We start from the raw sequence: 27,124 nt of genomic DNA, 5'->3' as shown, positions 1-27,124 counted from the left end.
TCAGTAATACTTGGGTGTGTCTTGAGGTGTATCTGTCGCTGTGTCTGATATTGACATGTCCAAACCCATCGTGAGTATGGAGGTGTGAGTGTCTGGGATGCCAGAGACCACTGTTGAGCCTTAAGGAGGTGTTGTGGGTCTAATTCAACAGAACACTGATGAAGGAAGGTGCCCACTTGATAACCTCAATGTAATGGTCACAGAGGTATCTTTCTTGTTGTTGTTAAGTATTAGTAATTACTGGTATGATAGTTGAAGTGCACCCCTTTGTGTAACTTAAGCTTGGTTTGTTGGTTATGAGTACTTGCATAGGATAGTGAGAGGTTTGGCTGCTGTGGGAAGTCCCCAACCAAAAGCACAAGGAATGTAACATCTTCTTCAGTGTATAACTAAAAATTAAAATATAAAAAGGTGGGACAGTGAAAACAAACTATACACACTTATCTTGCACCACCAAGGACAGTTGACTTCACTGGGCTATACTGAATATTGATGTGGTTGTTTTTAATGTGCATTTAATATGTCCTCATACAGTGAGCCTTGCAGTCTGCCTTGGTTTTGAAACGGTTTCCATTGCCATCACAACTCCCATACCAGAAGTTAAGGCATTCATTTTGCACTGTGTCGTAATACCACTTCAGAGTGAAGTCCCGGCACCTTCCCTCATCTTTTCTAAGGGTGCACACATCTGCAACACAAGCAAAAAAAAACATCTGATGGTGTGAAACGCTTATACAGTTTGTGATGCAGAAATGTGATATCAATTAATACATTTGTATTGTAATGTTTGGAACTGGCATTTTACATATATTTAGATGTATTAACAACATTGTTCTGTAGATGCTACGCAATATTTAGTTTCAAAAGTAAGGACTTTTTGGTGGAATATGTCTTTGCAAAGATTACTTAAGATACCTTGAGAAAGGACTTTACTACCCTGCAGTGTTGTTGCATCCTGTTTCTGCTGGAATATGTCTGTGAACACAAATCATAAACCAGCCAAACTGAGGTCAGACGAACACTAATGTGGCAATAGACAAAGATCTACAGACTACAGTGAAGTTAAAGTGATTTACTATAAACCATTAAAACAACTTTAGGTTACTCTAGTAAGTGAGGTGTCTCACTATGGGATACACCCTTCTCTCAGAAACCTTTATACTAATACAGCCCTATTGGCTGAAAGTCATGGCACTTGTGTCTGAGGTAACGACCCACCCCACTATTTAACAGAGTAGCACAGCATCATCGGGTCATTCAAAACAACGACACCTCTTCCTTGTTTAGAGTTGCCCGGCGTGAACTGCACACAGTGCACACAGAGAGTGTTTTGCTGACACCAAGGCCAACAGCAACGCTGTCTTAAATGACAATATCTTCCGGTCTACACCAGTGGGCGGCTCAAAGGGTGGGACAGACATAACGTCCAGCACCATGGACAGGTCTCATGCATGAACCAATGGAGCAAATATTAAGTAGCCAAACACAATCGACTACAGAGAAAAATCAAGATTAGATAGTGGCCCCTACTTTCTTTGATGGCAACGAATTAAGCAGCAAGGAAAGTCTGTCGTGCATAAACTAAAGCTATCGTGTGGCGTGTGGGAGCTGTGCTGACCCACTCATGTTTGCGCTTAGGCTGTTGCTCATGTTATTACATTAGCGGAATGACTTTGCCAAGTTATTAAAATAGCTTTAGATCATGCACAGTGGGCTTTGCTCGTTGCTCATTGCTGTGCTTGTTGGCAGTTGTTCGTCAATGAACTAAGGGCTTGATATGTATTGAATTGCTTTACATCCTGTTTGGTGAAATTGTAGTATACATTGCCTAACAGTTTAGATGATGTCAGATTGTATTTACAGTATTTACTGTTCCTTTATTTGAACAGTTTAGGAAAGTGTTTTATTTTATTCGTGTTAGTTAAAAAGAATAATCTCCATGCAGCATGCAGTACTTTTTATTACAATTAAGTTTTTATTACAATTAAGCATATTGTTAGTGTGTTATAATGAAGTAAAATTATTGTTTTCAGTTAGTGTGGACACACTCATGTTTGTGAGGGTTAGAGGTAGTCAACTTACTGTATGCCCCGCACGTCTCGAAGCATTCATTTTCCGTGCTAAACTGGTTGCTGTTACCGTCACAACCGCCGTACCAGAAGGGTGAGCATGCACCAATCTCTGAATTATAATACCACTTCTGCTCATACTTTCCACAAAATCTGCCGGCGTCCATACTGAGTTCACACTGAGCTGAAAGCAAGATAATCACGTTTACGTTCATCCTGATACCATGCATGGGAATACACTAGTTTCGGCGCTAAGACAAACAGACATGCCAACTATAAAAAACTAGCAACAAACTTGCAACTAGCTCATTCAAAACAGGCCTTTAAAGTTTTTTTCTTGTTTGTAAAGTATTTCATTGGGCTTTTACATCTTTTCATAAGTTCAATTTGTATTTAATTATCTGCATTTTTTAATTTTTCAAATAGATAGTTTATGTGAGGAAAATAAGTTGAGTCATATGGATAGTTTATGTGAGGAAATGAAGTTGAGTCATATGGATAGTTTATGTGAGGAAATGAAGTAGAGTCATATGGATAGTTTATGTGAGGAAATGAAGTAGAGTCATATGGATAGTTTATGTGAGGAAATGACGTTGAGTCATATGGATAGTTTATGTGAGGAAATGAAGTAGAGTCATATGGATAGTTTATGTGAGGAAATGAAGTTGAGTCATATGGATAGTTTATGTGAGGAAATGAAGTTGAGTCATAATGAGGCTGAGAGCGATGAGCAGAAAGGGTACCATAGGTGTCTCCGCGGCCTATGCTCGGCTGAGCTCCATCTCCTGTTTGGGTGTTCCCTGTCTGATTAGGGCCTGTCTGGTCAGTAGGCTCCTCTCTTTCCTCCTCCTCAGTGAATTCCTCCACAACTAGCTGGTTGGAGTTAGAAGTTGCCCAAGGGACACTGATAAAAAGAGCATGAATTTCATTTCATCTTCATGAAGTTTTATTCTGAAGATTTATTATGAAGGGTTGTTTGCAATCTGGAGCCTCTCCACTAGATGCCACTACATTGTACATACTGTACCTTTAAGATAGCTCTGGGAATCGCACCCCTGGACATTATAAACATACCAGCGCAGTGGTCGGGGAACTCCTTTCTTTGAGTCAGACAGAAAACACACTGAAATCTCGACGAGTCATTCTTGGGGCCTCTGAACTGGGACAATTCTTTTAAATAGGACCAAGGTTGGCTCAATCTAAAGGGTTAGTGGAGGCTGACTCTGAATCCATGTTGAATGTTTAGGCTACATATGCAAAGGAGGCAAGTCTACTGCTTGTGCTGTTGCCAAACGCGCGCTCTGCTATCATTGGAGCTGATAGAGCCACCTAATTGGTTTAGACTATAAATTCGGGGTGCTTGAATTTGTACGAGAATTATACTCTATGCTTTGTTGCATCATCTTTGAAGGCCTGTGGAAGCATATTCAAATGGTAACAAAAGGTACGTTTATGACACAGAGCTTAAACTGCGTATAAAATCTTTGTATAATATCAAGTCTCTATTTTTAACATTGAGCTTTCCACAGGCCTTCAAAGATGTTGCAACAAAGCGTAGAGTTAAGTTTTTGTGCAAATTCAAGCACCCTGAATACTATGATATACCCAAGCCACACCCTTGGAAGTCCATATTCTCAAGTAACGGTATCATATTTTTAAACCTAGAAAGTTTGAAGGAGCTAGCTTAAATACTTTTCTAGTAATAGCAATTTGAAAATGGCTCTTCAGAAAACGCTACTAAAAAAGCGTCTTAAGTACAGGCACCCCCGTGCCCCCCCAGGCACTAAACTATATTTTCCTTTAAAAATCATTCTTACCTTTCTGCAGCTTCAAGAACACTGCCTTGCCCTTGACTTATTTGTCCCTGGAAATCCCGACACATCCGCTTCATGGCTGGGGAAGGGTATGTGTTCGCTCCCCCTGTGTGAATAGAAGCATGAACACCAGGATGATTGTAATGTAACACCACATGTTGCTGCAGGGAGTCATCTGTATTCCATGTACACAGCAAAAAACAAACCTATGGATAAAGGATTAGTGTTGGCACACACATTTTACGTAACAGAGGTAACACCAGATATATTGATGATGTGGGCCTAACAGAACCAGGACAGATGTGGAAGTACCAAAGGAAAAAGTTATTGATTACACTGAACAGCTGGACATCAGCAGGTCCAACAGTAAAATAAAAAAGGGGACACATTGCTTTTGTTTCTATTTACTGACATTACGAAGTTCTTCTGGAGATTGTATAATGTGTTTTAATGGGAGTGTGAATACACATTGGGGCCAGAAATGACACTGAGGCGCTGATTTTGGATTTTGGCATTTTGGCATTTTTGTCTCTGACTTGAGAGTCAAGTGAACCAATCACAAACTATCACTGTCTAATTCGAATTGATCTAACTGCCAAATAATTATGTTATATCGCAAACGGTAAACGGAAGATGGGCAGGTTATGCACACCTGTGTTATGGGTTTTTGTAATAATCAGAGGTACAAATGTAAACGTTTTGAACAGAAGAAGCACTTCAGTGTATGCCTCTTGGGAAACTCCTTGGAAACGTTGTCCAGATCCCGGGGAGATATTTCCATCTTCATCTACATGTATAAAATAATGTTCTGACACATTCAGTTTAAAGGGATTGCTCGGAAATTATATTGGTCGGCTTTAGTCAAACTTTTCACTAATTAACTTCTGCCTGGCTTTGCCCACTTAGTGCATCTGACCACACCTTTCTGAAGCGCTTCTTATTGTGCAAAAGTGCGCTAGCTGTTTTCACTCTCAAACTAGGGGCCTTAGTCCGTTAAGTGCATGTCAAAAATTACAAATCAATACAACTTGCACCTCGTTATCAGGGTTTGTACAGGTATAACACTGAAAGCCATGGAGCCCTCATGTCTGTGGAATAGACAAGAAAATGTTTGTGAAATGTAGTTTTTGCAAAAGGGACTCCTTACTCTTAAGGAAGCTCAGGAAAGCTCGCAAGAAGCGCTTGGCGTACTCCTGCTCTCCTCGTTTCACTTCTCCCAGGTGGACCATGTGTTGATCCAAGGGTAGGCTGGCAAGTTCCTCCACTTGTGTGCTGTTGAAGCTGTCCCCAACAGTTAGAGTGAACAGCACCACACCCTGACATCTTGCTAATTTGGCAGCAAAATCAAGTTGGGCTCTGTCCCAGTAGCTCGTTTCCCCACCAACAATGGCCAGCACCATTTTGTTCTTCCGTGACTTTGCGGCTGTCAGGAGGCTTCTTGTGATGACCCACTCCACTGCATATCCCAACCCAGAGGAGCCACCAAGCTGCTGCATACTCTGGAAAATGTGTTTTTTCATTAAACCGCTGTCCTGATACCTCATGAAGTCAAACTCCTGTTGGACAGGAACCTGTCCTTCTGTGGGTGCATATGAGCTGGAGACCTGCTGATACAGGGCAACTCTGGCCTGATTATCAGACCTGGATGGCTGCCTGCTCACAGCTATCTGCTCTATCACTGAACCCAGCAGCTCCTTCATGCCCTCATACTGGTCTGCTCGTACATTGCGTGACCCGTCCACCAACACAGCCAGATCCAGGTCTGCTTGGATAGGAGCTGGAGCTTTGTTCACATTGGAACAGCTTGATTCATTTTTACAAGGATCTGAAATGAGTGAAAAGAAGAGCACATTTACAAACTGTGGGCCATTTAAATCATCCATGCTAAGGCTACAATATGTAAGGGATATTTTATAGTCTGGCAGTCATTATTGAAAAATAAACAGGGGTGGCCCATTCAAATCAACAAAACTTTTTAGAGCATTCCGAAGAGCCGTATAATCACTTCACAAATAGCAAGAAAAGTTTATTTTGAAATATAACTAAAATTCCACAGCTGCCGCAATGTTGATGAAAGTAAACAAATCTGATTATGTACCTATAACGATGAACAAAAAGTGCATCAAATAATAGTGGTAATGTATCTAGAGAGATAAAATTCCCATTTCCAGCAATATTTTGCAGACATACACACACACAGCTATTTGAAATGTACATTTTTTTCTAGGAAAACATCATATTTATTCTATTATAAACTGCCCTTCTACACATACAAACAAATACATTCTTATGATGCAAGTTAGAGGAATAATAATGCTGGCTTACCAAAGCATATTATACAATTTTGAACCTCACTCAACTGTGGTTTCAGTTCTTGATGACTCTCCACCAGTTTCACTATAAAGCTGGGGGTTTCATCAGCCTGTGTAACATCAAAGAGTGCGTAGTGACTTACTTATAAGGATGTTGACCAAACACTATTTGGAAATGTTCATATAAAGTAAGGTCAGTTATCAGAGTATCATTCACTGGCGACAGACAAATGAAGTTTGCAGTCAAATATATACCAATGCAAGAGCTCATACTACATATCTTTCCTTATAACTGTACAAGTAAGAGGTCTGCCTTCCCATGACCAGGAGTCATAACCTTTTCCCTTGTTCAATATCTTTTTCCCTCAGCTTACCTCTAAAGCCTTTAAGACATTAGGGACATTCTTGAAGGAGATGACAGCAGGGTGAATATCGTGGGCTTTAATCTCCAGGACAGCGGTGTTAATTGCGTTGACATCCTGAGAGGCCCCGTTGGTGATGAAGACTGCCACCTTCCGCATCAGAAGGCCCTTCCTCGTGCGTTTAAAGACATGTCTGGCCACGAAGCGCATGGCCGCCCCAATGTTGCGGCGGCTGGACGTGCGTTCGAGGGCAATGTTGTTCACCTCTGTGAGGAGATGCCTCTTACGGTGGTAGTCTGAGAACCGAATCAGGTACTTGACACTGGAGCTGAAAGAGACAACTGCCACTCGCGCGCCCCTGGGGCAGTTGCTCTCAGCAATGGAGATGTCCTCCAGTAAATGATGGACAGTGGAACGCATACTTGCAAACACCTCAGCGGTCACGTCCTCAGACATGTCGAGGGCTATTACCAGCTCAGTGGGGAAGGTTGGGCAGTCTTTGTGACCTGGGAACAACAGAAATACATCCCATATAAGAACGATACAAAATGTTGTTGGTTGCGATGTGTTACACAGCCTTAAATGGAGACAGACAATAGCAGTATCAACAAATATAGGCCTGAAAAGTGAGTTTGAATCTGATAATAAAGCACAAAATGAGCAGACACAGGGCAAGCACAAGCAGCATGGTAGCGAATCCAAGCCTTCTTCAGGAGGACAACCTGTCTTTACTCAACATCTCCCTAGGTGAGTGCATGACGCCCTTGCACCACCCAAGGGCTGTTGCCATGCCACTGCAAGGCCAGTGAGGGTGCAGAGGAACATTTAAACATTTATTAAATATTTTTTGATGACAGATGTGTCAAAGTAATGGAAATTCTACAGTGGTACATTTTGATTCGAGGAGCTTTATAGGGCTTAGATAATAACATTGATAAGATTCGGAAAATCTACTGTGTGGCAAGGACTCCTTAGCATTCCTTAGGTACATGTTGAAGCTACAGTCTTTCATATACGTTATAGCACTGTCAAAATAAGTTGACTTACCCATACAGCAAGCTATTGAGGAAGAGATCACAGACAATTAGTTAAAACCTTTTAAATGTAAAATACAAAATATCATGGAACACAGAAAATTGTTTTAATGTGATATGAGGTACAAGCAGGGTGCAAATTGCCTTAACAGCTGCAAGGCTTAATAATCTATTGCATATAACCCACTGTAGCCCACAAATCACACCCTGAGTACCAGTTTGTTCAACTTAAAAATATGTGGCTTAAAGGCACAGTCCACGATTCTTGCAAAAGGTTTTTTTTATATTTGAGCATAGCAGCCAAAGAAATTGAATCGGTCTTTTCTGTGCTCAAACACTGCAGTTGTTTTAAATGCACACACAGACTAGACAGCTAGAAGACCATGAAGAACAATTTACTGTATTTGACAAAAGTGTAATGGATTAGAATTGCAGACTATACCTTTGATGGGAAATGGAGCTATAATGTATTTCTATACTGTGATACAACACATACCAATTGTGTTAAATGTAAACATACCACAGTTGTCTCGCACATAGTTGACCAGTTCACAGCCCTATAAAATACAGTGTTTACATCTTAGATGGGATGTAGTCTCATCAATGTAAACAAAAATAAGTAAATGACGATGAAAAAACGAACATACAGTCATCTCTCTGGGTCCTGGTAATCCTCTGGGGCCCTGAAAAGTAAACAGGATACTTTTATTCTGTCCTGAATTTTTTAATAAGCACTCACATTATAAAAAAGCTTGCAGTATTAGAGAACTTGTGACAGAAAAAAATTCTGGGCAGTACAACACACGAACACACAAACTAGTACATCTTTATTCATGATACACTGCAAGTTGCCAAAGAACATCATGTTGATAAAAAATAAATCTAACTTACCCTGTGCCCAGTTAGTCCTGCAGTTCCAGGGTCGCCTTGGGGACCACCGTTGCCAGCATTGCCCTGATTTTATATTTTATAGGTCAATAATAAATATGATATGATAATGTCTTAATAATAATAAAAAAAACATAATGGAATGGTTGCAACACAGTCCTCACCCCTCGTCCCCGATTTCCTTTGCTTCCCTTTGCTCCACTGTTACCCTTCATCCCAATTTCTCCCTATGGGGTGAATACAAATGATATTTATGTTTTAGTCTTCTCTGTTACAAATTGTTTAGTAATCAGTAAGGATTTAAGTTAGGACTTACTTGTAGCCCTGGAAAACCTGGAAAACCTGTCCCACCCTTTGAAAGATTGCATTGATAAATTTAATGTTTGTTAAAAAAACATTACATGTCATACCACAGAGATTCACGACACACATCATGTCACAGGTATTCAATTGAAAAGAATATGCACCATTGACTCCTGGTTTGACTCAAAGTGCCTTGTGATGTTCATAAAAATGTGAAAACTTATCAGGTCAAAATATGTCCCATATACTGTACATGTCTGAGATGCCTCTGAGCAGGATATTGTTTAATAGTTTAAAGACGGCAAAGGCTGTGTTACCAAATTGACGGAAAACACCAAGCTGAAAGGCTAGATGAAATCTGAAGTTTATGGGGCAAAAGAATGTGTTAAATATGAGTGGTAAATATTGTGGTCAATACGATTAATCTGACTCCAGAAATGGCATGGCCATGATAAGTTAAATAGATGGTTCATGAATGAGCAGTTTATTACTACAATAAACGGTAAACTTAACTGTTACAACTATCAACCAAACTGAATTTAAGTGACTGCTGCCCACATCATAAGGATCAATTGGAGACTTAACATGAATATACTTCATTCATATACATTTGCACATAACTTAGACATTTTACAATGTGACAATGGATGAGGCTGTAGGCAGCAACCAGGTGGCCAATTCATAGTCCTGGTGGCTAAACAATAAAAAATTGTGATTGACGGATGTTGCGGGACTGTAGGCTTTCATAGTCCTGAGCCAGAGACAGAACGTCAGAATAGAACATCATCCGTAGTTTCTATGACAACTTGAACAACGATTTTCTAATATCTGTTGCTTTGAATAAATGCATCAGCTAAATACCTTCTCAATTTCCTGTTTAGCTAATTAGTTGTACCTTTGGTCCTTTTGGTCCAGGAGGTCCGTCGCTATGACTACCATCCGATCCCTGAATCAGCACAAATGATAAAATTTAAAGTAGTCATGACCTTTTTACAATCAGTATCAAATATCCTATCACGGACTGTATCTATCAGTGTGAGAACCTTTAAAATAGACAAACCGGGGGTCCTCTAGGGCCCACTGATCCAATGGCTCCTTTAACTCCAGAGTTTCCCTGTTGACCCTAAACCAAGTCACAGACAAACAGGAAGTCTAAAGTTAACCAATTGAGCTTGAGACAAGACAGAATAAAACAACAAGACAGCAGTGCTCTGATGATGGTAAACAAGAGTTTAAGAGTACAAGAGTATGTGAAATGGTGGCTATGTAGCTGACTAACCTTCTTTCCATTCCGTCCTGGACCTCCCCTGGATCCTTGGGGACCTGTAGTTCCGTGTGGGCCCTACACAACAGTAGTGCACTGCATTATGGTACTGTTGGTTTCCATCTTCAGTTTACCTTGTTTCCTCAATCCTTCACAGATTTGTGAATATATTGCATATATGGCGCACACTTCAACCAGGTCTGTTGACTGCACTGCTGACACATTTGTGCTTTTGTATTTTACTGTATTTGTGTTGAAATATTGACTAAATGTATTTGCAAATCTGCGTTCTTTGATCTACACTGGTTCCGAGACACTTACCTGAAGTCCAGGTGAACCAGGGCCACCAACTGGTCCTCGCTGACCTATGGGCCCTCTATGTCCCTGAAAAGACATGGAGTATCAGGGATAAAAAGCCCAAGAGGCAGAAAAAAGAGTAAAGATTAAACTATGAACAAGAATTTCATATTAATTTGATACCGTATTACACCGTTTTGACACAGTGTGAGACCGAGAAACTGAGAGGTGTAATTTACCAGAAGTCAGCATAAGGTATCCTGGACATACAGGCATTTCATGGCACATTTTTTCTTAAACTATGTCCCTGATTTCTTATGATGGCTTCAGTCTGCGATTCAGGAGAAAGTTTGTTGATATTTGAGCTTCACAGCTAATGAAACGACACCCCCCTTTCCTTACTCCTAAAGCAACATGTTGATTTGAAGTCAGTAGGAGCCTCTTAGTTTATCATAACACAGCCTAGAGTGTGATGGAACGCCACGTGTTTCTGCTAGAAGACCATGAGGAGTATTTTGCTGAATTTGGCAAAAAGTGTGTTCTATGAGAACAACCATGGTAGATAATTTGATGTATTTATCTGCCATATAATATTTGAAAAGGCCTTGTGTTTTTAAACATTGTATATCTTTATAATAATTTGGCCATTCCTTGTTTCCTCTCAGAAAAGGTTACAATGATCATGTATCTTGCTTTATTGTTTAATTGAATGTTTCAACAACAAATTCTATCCCAAGTCCTCATATATGCACACATTATATTTAACATTTGCAGTGGAAAACAGATGTGGCCCATCACTTATATTGTATATTGTTCCAGCAGTAACTGATGACAATGAATGTGACCAATACTCCTGACACATCAGCTGGTGACTTTGAGTGTTTTCCAGCTTTTTTGCCTAGATCCAATTTGCTGGACCAGATTGTACATGATAGTTCTATTTCCAACCTCTGTAAACAAAACCACCATTTAAACAATCCAATAGAACCAATGCAAGTTCTCAAGAATGATGATGAGTAATCAGAAAAGTGTGACAAACTTCTGTTTGTGAACTCTGATATTTCTCAGCTGCCAAATAGATATCTTAATTCAAATTTAGTACAACTCAGATATGCATATGGTGCATATGGATCTTAAGATATCCACTTGCATGTGCTTTTGTTTGATTAAACTGGTATGAAATACATCTGATATTTGCCCTTTGGGAATAAAGAAAATGGAGTTGGGTTGTATTTTCTGTGCTGTGTAAATATAGCCAAAGGGATTTTTTTTCTCAGATTTTTTGTAGCATAAACATTAACATAAACATAACTCGCAGATAAAGGACAATTTTCTAGCCTACTAGAATGCCTTATGAATGATAACACGCAAGGAGATGCTGGGAGTGATACCTGGGGTCCTGATAACCCTGAGCTGCCCTTTAGTCCAATTTCTCCAGGATTCCCACGCGATCCCTGTAATAACGAGAGCATGATTACAAAATTAATTTATATTCAAATTATTGATAGACATTTCCACCATTTTTATCTGTTGAAATGTATTCTTTGTAAGTTATATCACACTGTCCATTTACAACATGGTAGAATTGTGGCTTGCTTGATATCGTAGCCATTCATTATAAACAATTTGTGAAAACAATTCATAACAAAATCATAACACCAAATACATCACATTGAAATATTGGCTGCATGCTAACTTTAGAAAAAAGTTCTACAGAGTGACATTACAAAAATGTATGCAGACAGATAGACAGAGAGAGAGAGAGAGAGAAAGAGAGAGAGAGAGAGAGCACTGGGAAATAGTCCCAGCATTTGTATTGCAATGGGTCTTGTCTTGCATTGCAATCAGGGATGGATTACCGAACGGGCCCAGGTCAAGAGGCCCATGAACTCAGGGGGCCCTAAACCAGAGCCACTACTTGAAGTCGCAGTTATGTATCTCTTGTTTGTGGTTGAAATTGAGTTATTGTGCTGTTGAAAAAAGTTATGCTTTGCAACGCACAATTTTTGCAGGTGCGTGTGTGTGTGTGAGTGGGGGGACCTTTTACATGTCCAGGCCCAGGGGCCCATGGTTTCATAATCCGTCCATGATTGCAATGTATTGTATTGTAATGTATTGCAATGTCTATGGCTATTGATGTTGTAACCTTGACATTCGTTCAGCTACAGAAGAGACTACCTCTGCCTAGGGTGGACATGTGAAACCAAAGACTAGGGTGCCCCCCCTTGTGTATTCCTGTGGTATTACTGAAAGAACTGTTGCTGAGGACTGGTTGAGGAGATGCAATGTTACATCTTTAACATCAGTGAACAATGTGAACTTTACCTTAATGCCTGGTTGACCTCTTTTTCCTGCAAAACCCTTGAAAACATGAGAGAAAACACAATCATGCCAGGAATGTTGGTAATGTGGTACAGATGCAGAACATTCATGCAACCACTTTTGAAAAGAGAGGATATGAAAGGCATACATTTCCAGGATCTCCTAGTATTCCCACTTGACCATCCAGCCCTGTAGTTCCCTGTCAGAGGAGCAGAAAACTCAGTATATAAAGCCATTCAACAAAAGTAGCATACTTTTATATTCATTGCTATCTGCCTGCCACACACATTTGAAATCCTATTAATTCTATATTATATCAGCTGATATCATCTGTGATACTTGACCTTGTTCAGCTATTCACAAACCTCTCTTCCTCTGTTTCCCTGTTTCCCCTTTTGGCCTGCCAGTGTGTTGTCTGCCCCATGTTCTCCCTGAACAAATGGACAATTAACAAATCTTCTGAAAAATGGACAATTAACTAATCTGAAAAATGTACAGAAGTCAGAAGTAGGCATAGTAAGCTATCTGAAGCCCCCTATATCAGACACTTTATTTACACAACCCCTTACATTAAAAGAAAAAATGCAAGGAGCTGTTTTAAATCACTCAAATTACACAACCGCATTTGCACATAGATTATGTAGACAATCTGTGAATATCTGTGAAAATCTGAAAATCTGCAGGTTGCATGACAAAATCCTCTGATCATTTTGAGTTGTTAACAGAAACTTAAATGTGTGTTCAATGCTGACATTAAAACTTACAGGATCCCCTCTTAGACCATTCTGTCCCTTTATGCCAGGATCCCCTCTGATGCCTCGTCGACCCTGGAACACACAGGAGGATATAAGTGTCCATAAGGTAACTGCCCATCTTCCAAAAGACAAGCCATTATCTCCAGATGTATGACTTGTATTCAGTCTTAGTAATTGCATGTTATGGTGGTTGCCTTTTTAATATACGCTTGTCTGTGAAGTTGATTACTAAACGAGTTACACTTGGTTATTCATAAGGTTATAAGAATTGGTCAATAATCACGATTCTGTGTTAGATGTCAATGAAAAATACGCTTTAGGTAGATTAAGTTGAGTGCATGTTACAAATAAGAAACAAACAGAATAGAATGTCAGAAAGAGACTTTACAGGGTTGCCAGGATCTCCTCTCTCCCCAGGAGTACCAGAAACGCCAGCATCACCCTATGTAGGATGAATATCAAAACGTTAATGAACAAACAAAAATATGTCAAATATGTGTGTACAAACCTACTGGCTCATTGTTGTTTATATTAACCACTGAGTGGCAACACATAGTCATTCACTACAAGTGTAGCCGTAAGTTGCTATGAATGAATATTGGACCCATATGCAGACACGGAGACAGGAGTTGTGAATAAAGGTTGAGAAGTTAATAGGTAGTAACAGAACAAGCCACCAGGCAAGGCTCAGTAGTCAGTAACAGTCCCTAGGTTTGGAACACAGAGAACAGTCCAAGCAGAGGTACAAAAGAGTAGATGGAATCCAGAAAAATGAGGGCAGGTCCGTGGTCAGACACAGTCACAGAGAAACAGGGGTAATGCCAAACTCACTGATCAGGCAGAGATGAATATCCCAAAAAAACGATAGTCCAAGGGAACAGGCAAAGTTGTACTCAGTGTTAAACAGGTAAAGTTGTACAAAGCATTAACACATAGACTGAGCTTGGGTACTTAAGGCAAGAGTGAGACCCAGAGTGAGGCAGGGCCCCTCAGGAGGACAGTCCAGATACAGGACAGGCAGGTGGACACTCTGGATGATGGAATGAGACGGCATCAATGGTGAAGACGAAACCCCTCTGGGGACCGGTCAGGAGGTCTGTGGTGAAGCCGGAACCCCTCCGGCCAGCAGGTGTGGCAACGGCCGACTTCGCAGCAGGCGTGGCAATGGGCTTGGGCTGAGGAGCTGAAGAACCAGAGGCATATACTGCTTCTGTGGCATCAGGAACCAAAACTGCCATGGGGACAGTAACCACCTCAGGTACAGGAACCATCTCAGTAAAAGGAACCATCTCTTGTCAGGACTTTGGGCAGCGATTGCCATAAGTTGGCACTTTGGCGGCATCTGGTGGCCAAAAGGACTTCGTGATTTCCGTGTTTGTTATATGTCCTCATGTGCTTCTGTTGTGATTGTGTGTCCACATGTGCTTTTGTTGTGATTGTGTGCCCTCACCTGTAACCCATTGTGTGCCCTCACCTGTTTCCAATTGTGTGCCCTCGCCAGTTTCCCTCTGTGTGTCCTCACCTGTCATGTATTGCCACTTTCCTTGATTAGCCAGGAGTTAAATACCTGGCTAGTTTCCCTGCTCTTTCTCTGGTCGTTGGATTGTTTTTTGTCCCCATGTGTTTTTGGTTGTGCTCTCAAGCACGTAGTCTTTATGGTCCTTGCTGCAGCTCTCAAGCTGCTTTTGTGTTCTCGAAGCCTTCAACAGGTAGCTATTGTCAGGTCCGCCTGAGAGCTACAGTTTTGTAACCTTTTTAGTTTTTGGCCTTTTGCCCTGTTTCTGATCTTTTGTGTTTTGGAACTTCCACTGCTGTTGCAAAATAAAGCAATTGAAACTACATCCTGCCATTGGGTCCTCAATAGCACACTGGGTTAAGCGCTGGTTCCCCAAACCCAGCATCTCGGGTTCAATCCCCGAGTGAACCCTGACATCTCTAGATCAGGAACCATAGGAACAGGAACCTCCTAAGGAACCATCTCAGTCACATGAACCATGGGAACAGTCACCACCTCAGGAACCATCTCGATGACAGGAATCAACCCGGGGACAGGCTCAGGAGCAGATGGAGTGACATGAACTGCTTGACATAAACTGAATCAGGGGCTGGCTTGGTTTGAGCAGGCTCAGAAACAAGCCTGATGTGAACTGAGAGGCTCAGGAACAGGTGAGATGTCAGCTGGAGTGCTTGGCAGCATGGATAGTCCTGGGGATCTTGGGGAACAGTATCTGGCAGGGGACTAGCAGTCTTGAGCCCACTCAGTCCAGCCAGCATGTTGAAAACTAGCCAACTCAGGAGCAGGGTTTGACAGGAATCTAGCAGGCCCCATATGAGCCAGACTTACTTATGATGGAGTCCTGGTGAACCTACAGGCTCCTCTTCAGTCTCTGATACAAGAAAAACATCTCTGGAATCCCCATAAGCTGTGACTTGGAGAGTGAACTTACTCTTGTAAAAAGGGAACATGGAACACATGCAAAACACAACATGATAGGAAATAGAGGAAGCATGAGCCAGGATCTGAAGGTCCTGAGCAGGATCGTGACAACTTCATTAACTCCTTCACAAATCAATGATAATTTAAGTATATATATTTATTTGTTTTACTTTTTTTCTTAACAATGTCTGGTTGAGGTACACACTTGGACAGCCTTGGACAAGATGGCATTTTTTTTTCCAAATGTTGACGATTGAGTGTATGAAGGTTTGTTATCAAATGAACTGCATATGAAAAACTTCACATCCTTACTAGCCTGGCTGTGCAGCTAATGATTTATGCAGCATTTCACTTTGCAAAACCAAGATACTTTTGAGAGATTCCAGTCAGAACTAATCTTACGATTCGTATTATTCTGCTCACATACTTTTATGTTTTTTCAGAATTAGAAGTAGGGTTAAGCAAATATGTGTGTTTCTAAATGTGCCTATTCTATATGTGCACCCCTGTGTCTCTACGTGATAAGGATTGGGGTGCTTTGGTTATGTCTGGCAGGCCATAGGGTCACTCTGATCTGTACTATATCAGATGATAGAGCTGGACTCAGGATGTTCTCTGTTTTAGTCAGAGAAGCTGGTCAATCTTTATGTGAAGCCATGCTCTCTCTCCCTTAATCTGATCACAGTAAATATCTGCCATCGTCTGACAGAGGTCTCCAGTTCTCTGGTATAAAAATACTATCACTTTACATGGCATTATCATTCATATAGTTTCAAATGGGAGGAGTAACTGTGGATTGTTCCTACTGCCCTTTTGTCTAAGTACAAGTCATTGCGAAGGATAACATCAGCACACAAATATAGGAGAAAACATTACCTGTTCACCATGAACACCATCCAGGCCAAGTTCTCCATTGTCCCCCTATCAAACATGATTATCACACATTGTACATATTTCAGTACATATTCCAAGTTCCACTACAGCAGTCAATCCTCCAATTATTACCACAGAATATATTTTACTTTCTTTGCATTCATTAAAAATATTTGTTCTTACCACATCACCATTGTAGCCTCTGGTACCCTGAAAAATCCATACATCAGATATCTTGTTTGACAAAAGTCATGGTTACTGGTTATATGCTTTTAAAACTGTCAAGTATGTATACCTATGACAGACTGATGTGACTGCTCTCTCCCTTCGCTGTGTAAGGTGTCAGAAGTGGGGTGGCTTGCTGTGAGGCCATTGGAGGCGTGCCCAGTATATGAACCGTATGAGGGACCACCAGGTTCGGTTGAGGATGTGAGGAACCCCAAAGATGGGTGAGGTACTAGTGTGTGGGGCACCCTGGGATGGGAGAAATACAGATGGAGGATGCGTGAGGGGTGCATGAGGCGCATCAGTGTGCTCCCCGAGGGTGAGGGCAGTGTGACTGAGTGCCGTCACTATGGTTGAGTATGTGTTCTGACTGCCATACCAATGAGCCTGGCTTTTTGGGTTAGGTTGCAAGTTTGGTACCTGGGTTCAAGGTCGGGTGGGTTGACTGCTCTCCCTTCGCTACATATGGTGGTGTCAAAAATGGGTGCTCTCTCCCTTCGTTACATATGGTGGTGTCAGCAATAGGTGCTGTCTCCCTTCGTTACAAATGGTGGTGTCAGCAATGGGTGCTGTCTTCCTTCGTTACATATGGTGGTGTCAGCAATAGGTGCTCTCTCCCTTTGCTACAGTAACCTACCTTCAGACCTCTTATGCCATGGCAACCTGCTCCTCCTTGAGTTCCATTTGTTCCTGTAGGTCCTCTCTGTCCCTGAAATAAGCAAACAGGTTGTTTTAGGTGATGGGTTCAATATTTTGCCTGTACATGTATACTGCATGTATAATAGTTGAGTACAGTTTTTGCTTCAGGACTGAGACAAAAAATATATAAGAATCTACCTAAATTCTCTGGATTAATAAAGTATCCATCTATCTATGTAAAATGAAATAAAACTTACGGAAATGTATTTTATGTTCTTGAAGTACAGAAAGTACAATCATATTTGACAGATTCCTTGATCAATAATATTACACATTCTTCTTGCCCCGGCTTCAATTCTTCTATGTTAGCTGGGAGCAATGCTGTCACTATGGTTGAGTATGTGTTCTGACTGCAATACCAACGAGCCTGACCTTTTGTGTTAGGTTGCAAGTTTGGTACCTTTGATTTTTACCAAAAGATTGGTAACTTTGAGGTCAATCACAGAGATGCCCGGAAGCTCTAGATCAGGGGTACTCAATATGCGGAGCGCGGTCCCGATCCGGACCCAGACGAAATCAAATTTGGACCCAAGCCAAAATCAACATTCATCAACGAGTTTTCAGCGAGGGGTGCGTGATTTCGCGCTATATATTTTTGTCCTACTCGATGTGATTTCTATATCTTCCGTGTCCAATCCAGAGGTCCAATCAGGAGCTGTATAATAACAACAAAACACTATGACAACTCACTCACTCTATATTGGCCGCGAGCTACCTGTGGGTCACGCAGGTTGTGTGTGTCAATGACAACAACGCGGGCAGATAGATTTGTTTACAGGTTCTTTTTCTCAGCAAACGAAAACCATGGGGTGCTTTAAAGGCGCCCAAGGCAAGATTAGAGGCTTGAGACTCGAAAAATAAACGTTCAATTTCTAGTCTTTTTTACACATAGTAAGTTTCAATAACTCCAAACTATTACATATCGGCATTCAAGGAGCAAAGATGAGACGTCGTTGTGTGTTGAGAACTGATAGAAAATCGCGCTGCCAGCGCCGCTGGTGGGGAGAGGCAATTTTTTTTTCAAATCTTTATTTATAGGTGGCACCAATAAATAAAGGGCTACGATCTTGCGGCTAGTTTTAGCGGTCTTTTTAACGCCCAAAGTATCAAATAATGATGCAAATGTGCTAATATGGTGAAGTAAATGTCAATATCATAAAGATTGTCTTATCCAGAATATTTCCATTTTGATGCCCTAATGTTGCTTTGGGCGCCTTTAAACCCGGCAAAAAACGAAAAGTTGATTCCAAAAATCGCGAATTTAAGACATAGTGGACTGACAAGTATGCATCTGTGCTGCTTGTGGGGAGCACAAAACCGATGTGTTTAATCTGCAAGAGACGGTTGCCCTTGTCAAAAGTGGTAATGTGAAACGTCACTATGAACAAAACAGGCACACTTCGAACACAAATACCCGCAGAACTCTGAGGTAAGGGGCAGAAAAATAAACCATCTGCAATCATACCAAGCAACATGCAGTGTAATAGTTAGATCAGCCACAGAACAAGAGCGTGCACACCTTAATATACTGTTGTGAGTCTGCCTTTTCAACCATGAATATGGTGAAAAACAAATACAGGAGCACACTCACTAATGAACACTTACATCAGTGCCTCCGCCATTTAAACCACAAAAAAAGTGTCACCTTTCACACAAATATCACCTTTTGTGCATAGTTCGAACATTTTTGTTGGAGTTATGTTTTTTGATTTTGACTGTCACTGTTCCGTACCCTGGACTGAATGGAAATTTGGCCTTGTGGACCTTTTGGGTTTCTCATTGAGTACCCCTGCTCTAGATTGATCCGATGGTTTATCTGTGCATGTAAGACTTGGACTTTAAGCTTTACTGGAAGGTCATAAAGGTTTAAAAAGGAAGTGTCAGGTGTTCATTAGAGAGCAATCCAAAATTCCAGAGGCATAGAATCATGGTGACCATTTTCCAGAGTATGGATATAGAACATTTGAGCTTTTGTCTCCATTTTGAGGGTGTCCCTAAGACACACCTGTGTATCGGCATATTAAAGTGAAATGACACTTACAGGACCACCCTCTTCTCCAGGATATCCTGCATAGCCCTTTGACCCTGGAATGCCCTTTTCAAACGGAGTAAAAAAAATCATTATATATCATCTGAGATCTGAGCCTCATCAAAACATATTCTTACATCTTGAAAAAAAATGACGAAACCAAGTTAATATACAAACTGTGTAATAAAGGTAAATACTGTATGTATAGTACAGAAGCAGGCACTGTTTAGCCAGTTGTATTACATTGCAGTATTTAACATGCAGTTGTAGGAAGATGCCAAGTACAAAAGAAAGCTGTAAAAAATATTGCTGGTACAGTAGGCTACTGTCTAGTTAATAATCTAATTTGTTGGCAGACTAGCCAGACATTTCAGTAATGTTATAAACAGAACCCTCTGCTTTATGCAATAAAAAAAATTATGTGTGCAATAAAAAAAGCATAATGAAGTAAAAACTAAAACTTCTCAAATACACTTTACAATATATTATATAGTTAGCTCCCTTTTTGAATGGTAAGTGGACACGGTCAACCCTGGAAAACCCTAGTAATGTAAATCTCTCCAAGCGTGACCTGACCTTTGGTCCTGGTGGTCCTGGTGGTCCTTGCATACCATCTTGGCCAGTGCACTTACACATCACACCACAGCACACCCTCTCTGTCGCTGTATGCTGAAGGTACAGGGAGACAACAGACAGGGGAAAAGGTCAGTTAGGAATGACAAGAGTTTGAGACAAACAGACATGCAGAAACCCCAGAGGGGTACAAAGTACAAAGGCATTGTGCATTTTTAGCTTTCTGACATCTGTCAACCGCATATCAACAACTATATTCAAGCCACTCTTGCTATTTCACTAAAGCATTCAGCAAAACTTGAATTTATCTTGTAGAACAGGACAGCTTGATAGTTTCGTGGCTTTTGAGGACACATTACACTAACAAATATAATGTAATGCATCATAAAATAAATAAACACTGTACATTCATTGTGGGACTTAAATGCAACTTGCAAATTAATGTTACAGCTGATTTTGTGGTTTGGGTTGTGTTGGTTACACCGTTGCATTACCACTGTGCCAGCTAAGCTTATATGAGCATGATGGTTGTTTCAAGGACAATCTTTGATGGAGGTCATAAACAGAACTATCGGAAATTAACCTAGTCTTTTGGTAGGTGTAACCAGTCAATCTAAAAAGAGCTGTGCATCAAGACCTGTTGTGTAAACATTGTGTAATCTACACAGGTATTAAAGCACTTAAACTGAGGACCTTGGAAAAACTGGGGTTTTGCTCTGTTTAGGAATAATTTCGGAGTCTCACTATAACTTTCCGTATGGCATCTTCTATGTTATTCATCCCGATGAAAAAGGGCTTCTTGTAACCAAAACCTCGCCCAAACTCAACCATCTGAAGCTCATGGGCATTTTGAACTCCATCCAAAGCCACCGTCACCAGTGTGCTTACTCCTGCAAAGCAAAACATTTTAATTTTAGTAATCTGTTCTCATATCCTAGTAGCATAATGTCACCTCAGGAAACCCTACATACATTTCAAATACAAGAAAGATTCACAAGGTTCCCCATACGACAGTGAGACATTTTTATGGGACAGAAAATGGGGTCTGTCTGACGCTGATACTACTTTCTATCTGTCATAAATCTGTGTGACACTTTTAATATCCTACCACTACTTCTTAGACTGTCTGATTCCAACTCCAGTTTTTCAACTGGCTCATCAAGACCATCTGAGAAAATGACCAGCACCTGAAACATAAAACATATAATATAATATAATATAATACAATACAATACAATACAATACAATACAATACAATACAATACAATACAATATAATATAATATAATATAATATAATACTCATCTAGAAGTCTTAATGTTTACCTTCACGTTAGCTGCTGAATTATGGAACACATTTTTAAAAGACTCCAAAAGCTGTCTGTTAAAGAAAGTGTTTCCATTTGCCACTATATCTGTCACTTTTTTCACCACCCCTGAGCTGTACTCCTCAAAGGGAAAGAACTCTAGCTGCTTTCCCTCTTCATCCACCACACCGAAGGCGAACTTTGTCTTAATGATGCTATTAGGAACGCAGCATATGTTATCCAGAGATGAGATTTTGCTGATTATCTTGGGCAGCTGCTGCTTGAACTGGACCTGTCCACTGAAGAGAGCGGGGTTTGGCCTTCTGGTGATATCGAATCCAACAGCAATGTCCATATTACATCCTACAAGAAACACAGAAGCAGTGCATACTGTGAAAGCAATACTCATGCCTTCATTTTCTGCGCTTTTTCCTGTAGCTTTGAACTCTTGTGGTCTTGTGTGTTGTTTTCTTCCAGGTTGCCTTTGTTTACTTGGCCATTTGCTTCTGTTGTTCCCTGCCCTTTTCTGCTCTTCTTGTTTATTAGCACAGTTATTGTCTGCCTTCTGTTTACCTACCACTGATTGTATTAAACCACTGATGTTTCCCTTGTGGTGTCCCCTGTGTATTTAAACCCTTGGTTCCTTCAATTCTTTGTTAGTCAATGTTTGTGTTTCCAAGTTGTATTGGTGCTGTTTTTCTTTGGCACCCACATAGGTAGTAAGTAAAGTCTTAAATTGTTTAGATTAAAAGCTGTGTGTAGTGTCGTGCATATGAGTTCAGCACTTTAGCAAATACTACAAATACATTACTACATATTAAAACATGTTTTCCAACTAGTCAATTTGTTGTTTCCTTATTTGTTTTAAAATAATACTATAAAAAATATATGCAGAAGAATAAGACTAAGAGGTATGGCTGTCATGGAGGTAAGGGAAGAGTAAACTAGGCCTTCAGCTATCAATAAACTGCATATTGTAATGGTAAGCTTTCTATAAATGATTTGTACAAATTATTCTATTCTAATAATTATGAATTATCATTTGAAATAGTATTACTATAGCATGCAGGAGGAATCATGCCGATCAGTTAGTTCCAGACAGACCAGTCTTTTCTCGTGAATTTAGCTTTCATATGACAAACTATAACCTCTGTTGTTTAGGTCTGATGTACAATTTAGGGCTTCTCTTTAATTACCTCCAGTCTTTCACAAAATTACAACACTTGCAATAGATCACTAACCTGGGTCTGGTATATCATTTCTTGAGCACAAGGTCCCAACCACCATCTTCAATGTCTTTCGAAGTTCTTCATATGCGCTGATGAATACAAACTTATCTTTACTGCCTGCAATCTTGAGGAGTTGATCAGTCTGGAGTCTACCCACTCCAATCACAAACACGTTTATTTTACTGTTTCTGAGATCATCGGCAACAGCTTCAACATCTTCATCGGTCTCTCCATCGGTGATTAACAGCAGAGTTTGGGGAACACCCATGTCTCTTCTACTACCATGTTCAGTCTTGAAGAATTCCTGGATGAATTTCAGTGCTGGGACAATTTTCGTGCCTTCTCGAAGTTGCTTTATATCCTCTATCTCACTAATAATGGTGGATCTACTCTCATACTCATTAAGGTAGAATTCCTTTTGTTGGTGAGTGCTGAACTGAGCAACTCCAACCTGTACTAAGCTTTTACTAATGTTAAAGGTCTTCACCATGTCTGTCATGAAGATTTTCATGAGCGAGAAGTTGGAACTAGCAATGCTTTCTGAGCCGTCCACCAACATAACCAAATCCATGTTACATTCTGGGGGAGAAACATAATTTAACAGAATTAATAAAAGCATCATTGCACAATAAAATATTTATATTTCGAATGTTCTCATGCAGTTATCCATATAATCTTTCCCAACAATTTTAAAGCCAAATTCCAAAACGGTTATTTTGAGATATACTGTCTCCAGATATATGTTATATACACCTGGATCCCCATGAGAAATACTAAACTAGATTTATGAACTTTGCAGGGGCCTTGTTTAAAATCTATAATTTGCCAAATTTTGCAAATGTTAGAATATCTACCTACTTAATGGCAGTCGTGACCTAGACCTACTAATATGAAGTTGCCAGGAATGTGTTTTTGTTGTTGCTGCTGTTGTTGTTATATACTGTATTTAGTTTCTGGTATTCACCTTCAGTATTCAGGGATGTTTGTCCATAGGACCCACCGACGCCTTCAGGAAGTGTACGTCCTAGTCCATACCCTCCCTGGATTCTGTGGATTTCATGGCAAATGCTTGTCCTCAGGCCTCTCTGTATTGTGTTGAGTTTTGTGAAATCCTCCACAGTGAACACAAACCTCGGATAGGAGGCAATCGGCTGCAGTTCTGCTATTAGGGAATTTTTCAACCCTACAGTGAAAACTTTTACCCCTGACAGGCGCAACTCCATTGCCACCTGGCTGACATCATCTGCAGAATTTCCAGTAGTGAGGACAACGGCTAACTGTTCTACTCCATAGTGTTGCCTGCTGCCTCTCTTTCTAGTGAACACATCACTCTTAGCAAACTTCAGTGCCTCTCCGGTCTTTGTAATTGTACTCCCTGAAAATGGAAATCTCCTGATGTGATGGAGAACATCCTGTTTATTCTCATGAGTGTCCAAGTACATTTCAGCTTTGGGTGTATTACTGTATAGTACTACACCCACTCTCACTTTGTTTGAACTGACATCCAGACCAGCTACAATCCGGTAAAGGAAGTTGCGCATATGTTTAAAGTTTTCGTTTCCTGTGGTGCCTCGTTGGTCCACAATGAATACGATGTCTGCAACTGTTGCTGAGACACATTCTGAAAAAGAGATGATCATTATAACATGTGGTTATAGTGGGGGTTCTGTAGGCCCTACTGAGCAAAAAAAAATGGATTCAAAATGTTTGTAATGACTTAAAAAAAGCTACAACATATAAATAAGCAAGTAGAATCAACGAAAAATACATTAACTATGTATAAAGCAAATATATGTGAACTGTTAAGCAAAGAAATGACATAGTTTACCATCTTCAACACTGAATATATCCTTTGATTCAATTACGGCCTTAATTTCTTGAGTTATCGGCATAATATTTTGCCCCACAATCTTGAACATTGAGGATTCTCTGGCGACGATCTGCATTTCCAGGTGGTCAGCATTTTCAGCCCCAACAGTGATCACATTTATACTCTGGTCTTTGAGGGTCTGTGATGGCCTATGTACACTGTCATCTGATGTCCCTGACACTATTAGCAGCAGGTACTGTCTAAAGCCTGGGTATAGACGAGCTCCAGACTCTGGGGTGAACAAGTTAGTGCGGGTGTAATCCATCGCTGCTCCAGTTTTTCGTGGTCCACCGCCTCTCAGTCTAAAACGTTTTAGGTGGGTGAGGACCTCTTCTTTGGTCCTGTAGCTATTCAGACGAAATTCTACTTTGGTGTCATCACTGAACTGTGCCAAGCCCATGCGATTAGAGTCAATATTCACATTGAGTTGGTTTGCCAGGTGAATTAGAATGGACCTGATCCTCTGGAACTGTTGAGGCTTTGTTGAACTGTCCACCAGAAAAAATACATCAGCAAACTCTGTAACATATTAAAAACATATATATCCATATTTATAATTGAAATATCTTCATCTTTAACATTTTAAGGGTATAAGTACTTGTAGTCTTTAGTTTGGATAATGTCTGTATCAATCAAGCTACAACATCTGACAGTTTTAAAGCCAATAAAAGACTATTCGAAGATTTGCAGTCAAAATTCTAAAAAGTTGTAATGGCTGTTAATCACTTAACCTAGTGAGGCCTGAGTTATTTGATGTTTGCCCTCCTCCACTGTGGTACACAGCACCTTCACGATGTTCTGAGTGATGCCCTGAAGAGCGCTGAAGTCAGAGACACTGTACACATGCTGGTCATGGGGCTCGTTACCAATCTTCCTCAGTTGTTCCTCAACTGCATCTTTGATCCCGATAGCATAGAGTATGATTCCCCGACGCCTCAAGTCATCAGCGTGTGGCTCTACATCATCTTGTGATCTACCGTCTGTGATGACAACAGCAATCTGTGGTACGCCCTGTCTCACTCGACTGCCTGCTTGCTCAACAAATTGCTCCTTGAGAATAAAATCTAATCCCAAACCAGTCATAGTGCCACCTCCTTTGTAAGGCAATTTCTTGATGTACTCGAGTATCTCTTGTTTGTCTTGATAGGTGTTTAGGAGAAACTCTGTTCGTGGGTCAGTGCTGTACTGGGCCAGGCCAATGCGGACTTGATCAGGACTCACACTAAAACTGTTTACCAGAGTGTAGAGAAAATCTCGGATCTGCTTGAAGTTTTCTCTTCCAATACTCCAGGAGCCATCAATAAGGAACACAAGGTCAGCCACAGCCTCCTGTGTGCATACTGGAAGGATGAGAAGGATTGGAGAATAAACATTGATGTATTAAAGGCCCAGCTGCTTCAATTGTTCCATTTTTTTAAATGCTTTGACATTGTAAAGGCAGTTCACAGTGCAGTGCAAACACCCATTTACGTAATTAAAGGACTAACCTTTTTCTTGTGCTGCACAGGCAGAGACACAAAGTCCAATGAGTGTGATGACCAGAAGTGGTGACATTTTGTTTAGTATGTCCTGAAACACACAAATTAAGAAGATGAAAATTCTGAATAACTGGATGGCAGAAGAAAGAGTGTCTGTGACAAACGCCTTCTCAGAAATGTCCTGAGGCATGAAAGACTGGCATGAGATAAGCACAATTTAGTTTTCTTTCTTGGATTTTTCATGTCGTGATGATTTAACTGTGAACAGCCAACTTACCTAACCTAAGATGAAAGCCAAACCAGTGTTGGGCATCAAGTCAACCCAACCCATAAACTCAAAAATGCAGTGTCCAGGAGTTTAAACTCTTTTAAATTAAAATTACACAATTTAATAAGGATGCCCATTCCAAGAAGAAATAAATGCTCAATCACAACTTGAGCAAACATCAAAATACCAGTGTTGACAACTTCAAGGTTGACTTGGAGCGAGAACTGGGCCCCATTCGTCATACATGGTTCAGTAAAGTCGATCAATTGTCCCAATTGCCAGTATAAACTACCTCGATGATTGAGGACAGGCTTTCTCGGTTCATCCAAGGCTGATAGGCCTCAAACAATGTCCCTTATTAGAACCAGACTTATCAGGGCAATTGCGTGCCCGTCCAACATTAAAAGGGGGAAAGGGTCATCACCAATTTTTTTTTTTTTTTTTTTACGGTACAAAACTCAAAGAAAGAGCCTTTTTTTCTCGGCTAGCGAGCAGGATATGATCATGAACGCATATGAAGAACACAAGACCATAATCATGGCAAAAATCCAACACCGCCACCGCTACGAGAGCAAGTGTCAGGTCCCCACGGAGCTTTGCTCCGGCCACGCCCCCTTCAGCTCACTCACTCTTCCCAACCTGCACGTTCACCAGCTGCACTCCGGCAATCACACAAACACTAACACCTGTCTGACTTTCTAGCCTCACTCAACTGCAC

At 40.7% G+C, this 27,124-nt stretch overlaps 1 protein-coding gene across 1 annotated transcript; it reads right to left on the bottom strand.

Moving 5' to 3' along the window:
- Positions 1 to 26,214, bottom strand: LOC308380081 (collagen alpha-4(VI) chain-like; the record flags this gene model as incomplete). Its single annotated transcript, XM_080857360.1, has 34 exons — positions 1 to 119; positions 533 to 688; positions 916 to 975; positions 2,083 to 2,237; positions 2,662 to 2,973; positions 3,887 to 3,989; positions 5,031 to 5,708; positions 6,209 to 6,305; positions 6,570 to 7,063; positions 8,112 to 8,148; positions 8,239 to 8,274; positions 8,483 to 8,545; positions 8,644 to 8,706; positions 8,796 to 8,831; positions 9,678 to 9,728; positions 9,843 to 9,905; positions 10,062 to 10,124; positions 10,368 to 10,430; positions 11,735 to 11,797; positions 13,430 to 13,492; positions 14,431 to 14,651; positions 15,261 to 15,355; positions 15,765 to 15,868; positions 16,734 to 16,778; positions 17,593 to 17,664; positions 19,696 to 19,749; positions 20,260 to 20,352; positions 21,001 to 21,146; positions 21,365 to 21,443; positions 21,581 to 21,924; positions 22,803 to 23,369; positions 24,619 to 25,179; positions 25,392 to 26,000; positions 26,148 to 26,214. 34 exons carry the CDS (start codon positions 26,212 to 26,214, stop codon positions 1 to 3), a joined length of 5,832 nt encoding a protein of 1,943 aa, XP_080713486.1.
- Positions 26,215 to 27,124: the final 910 nt, after the last annotated feature.

This window comes from Sprattus sprattus, assembly GCF_963457725.1.
Source record: "Sprattus sprattus genome assembly, chromosome: 19".
Lineage (NCBI taxonomy): Eukaryota > Metazoa > Chordata > Actinopteri > Clupeiformes > Clupeidae > Sprattus > Sprattus sprattus.
The sequence above is the reverse complement of the archived record's forward strand: the minus strand, read 5'-3'. Positions and strand labels throughout refer to the sequence as shown.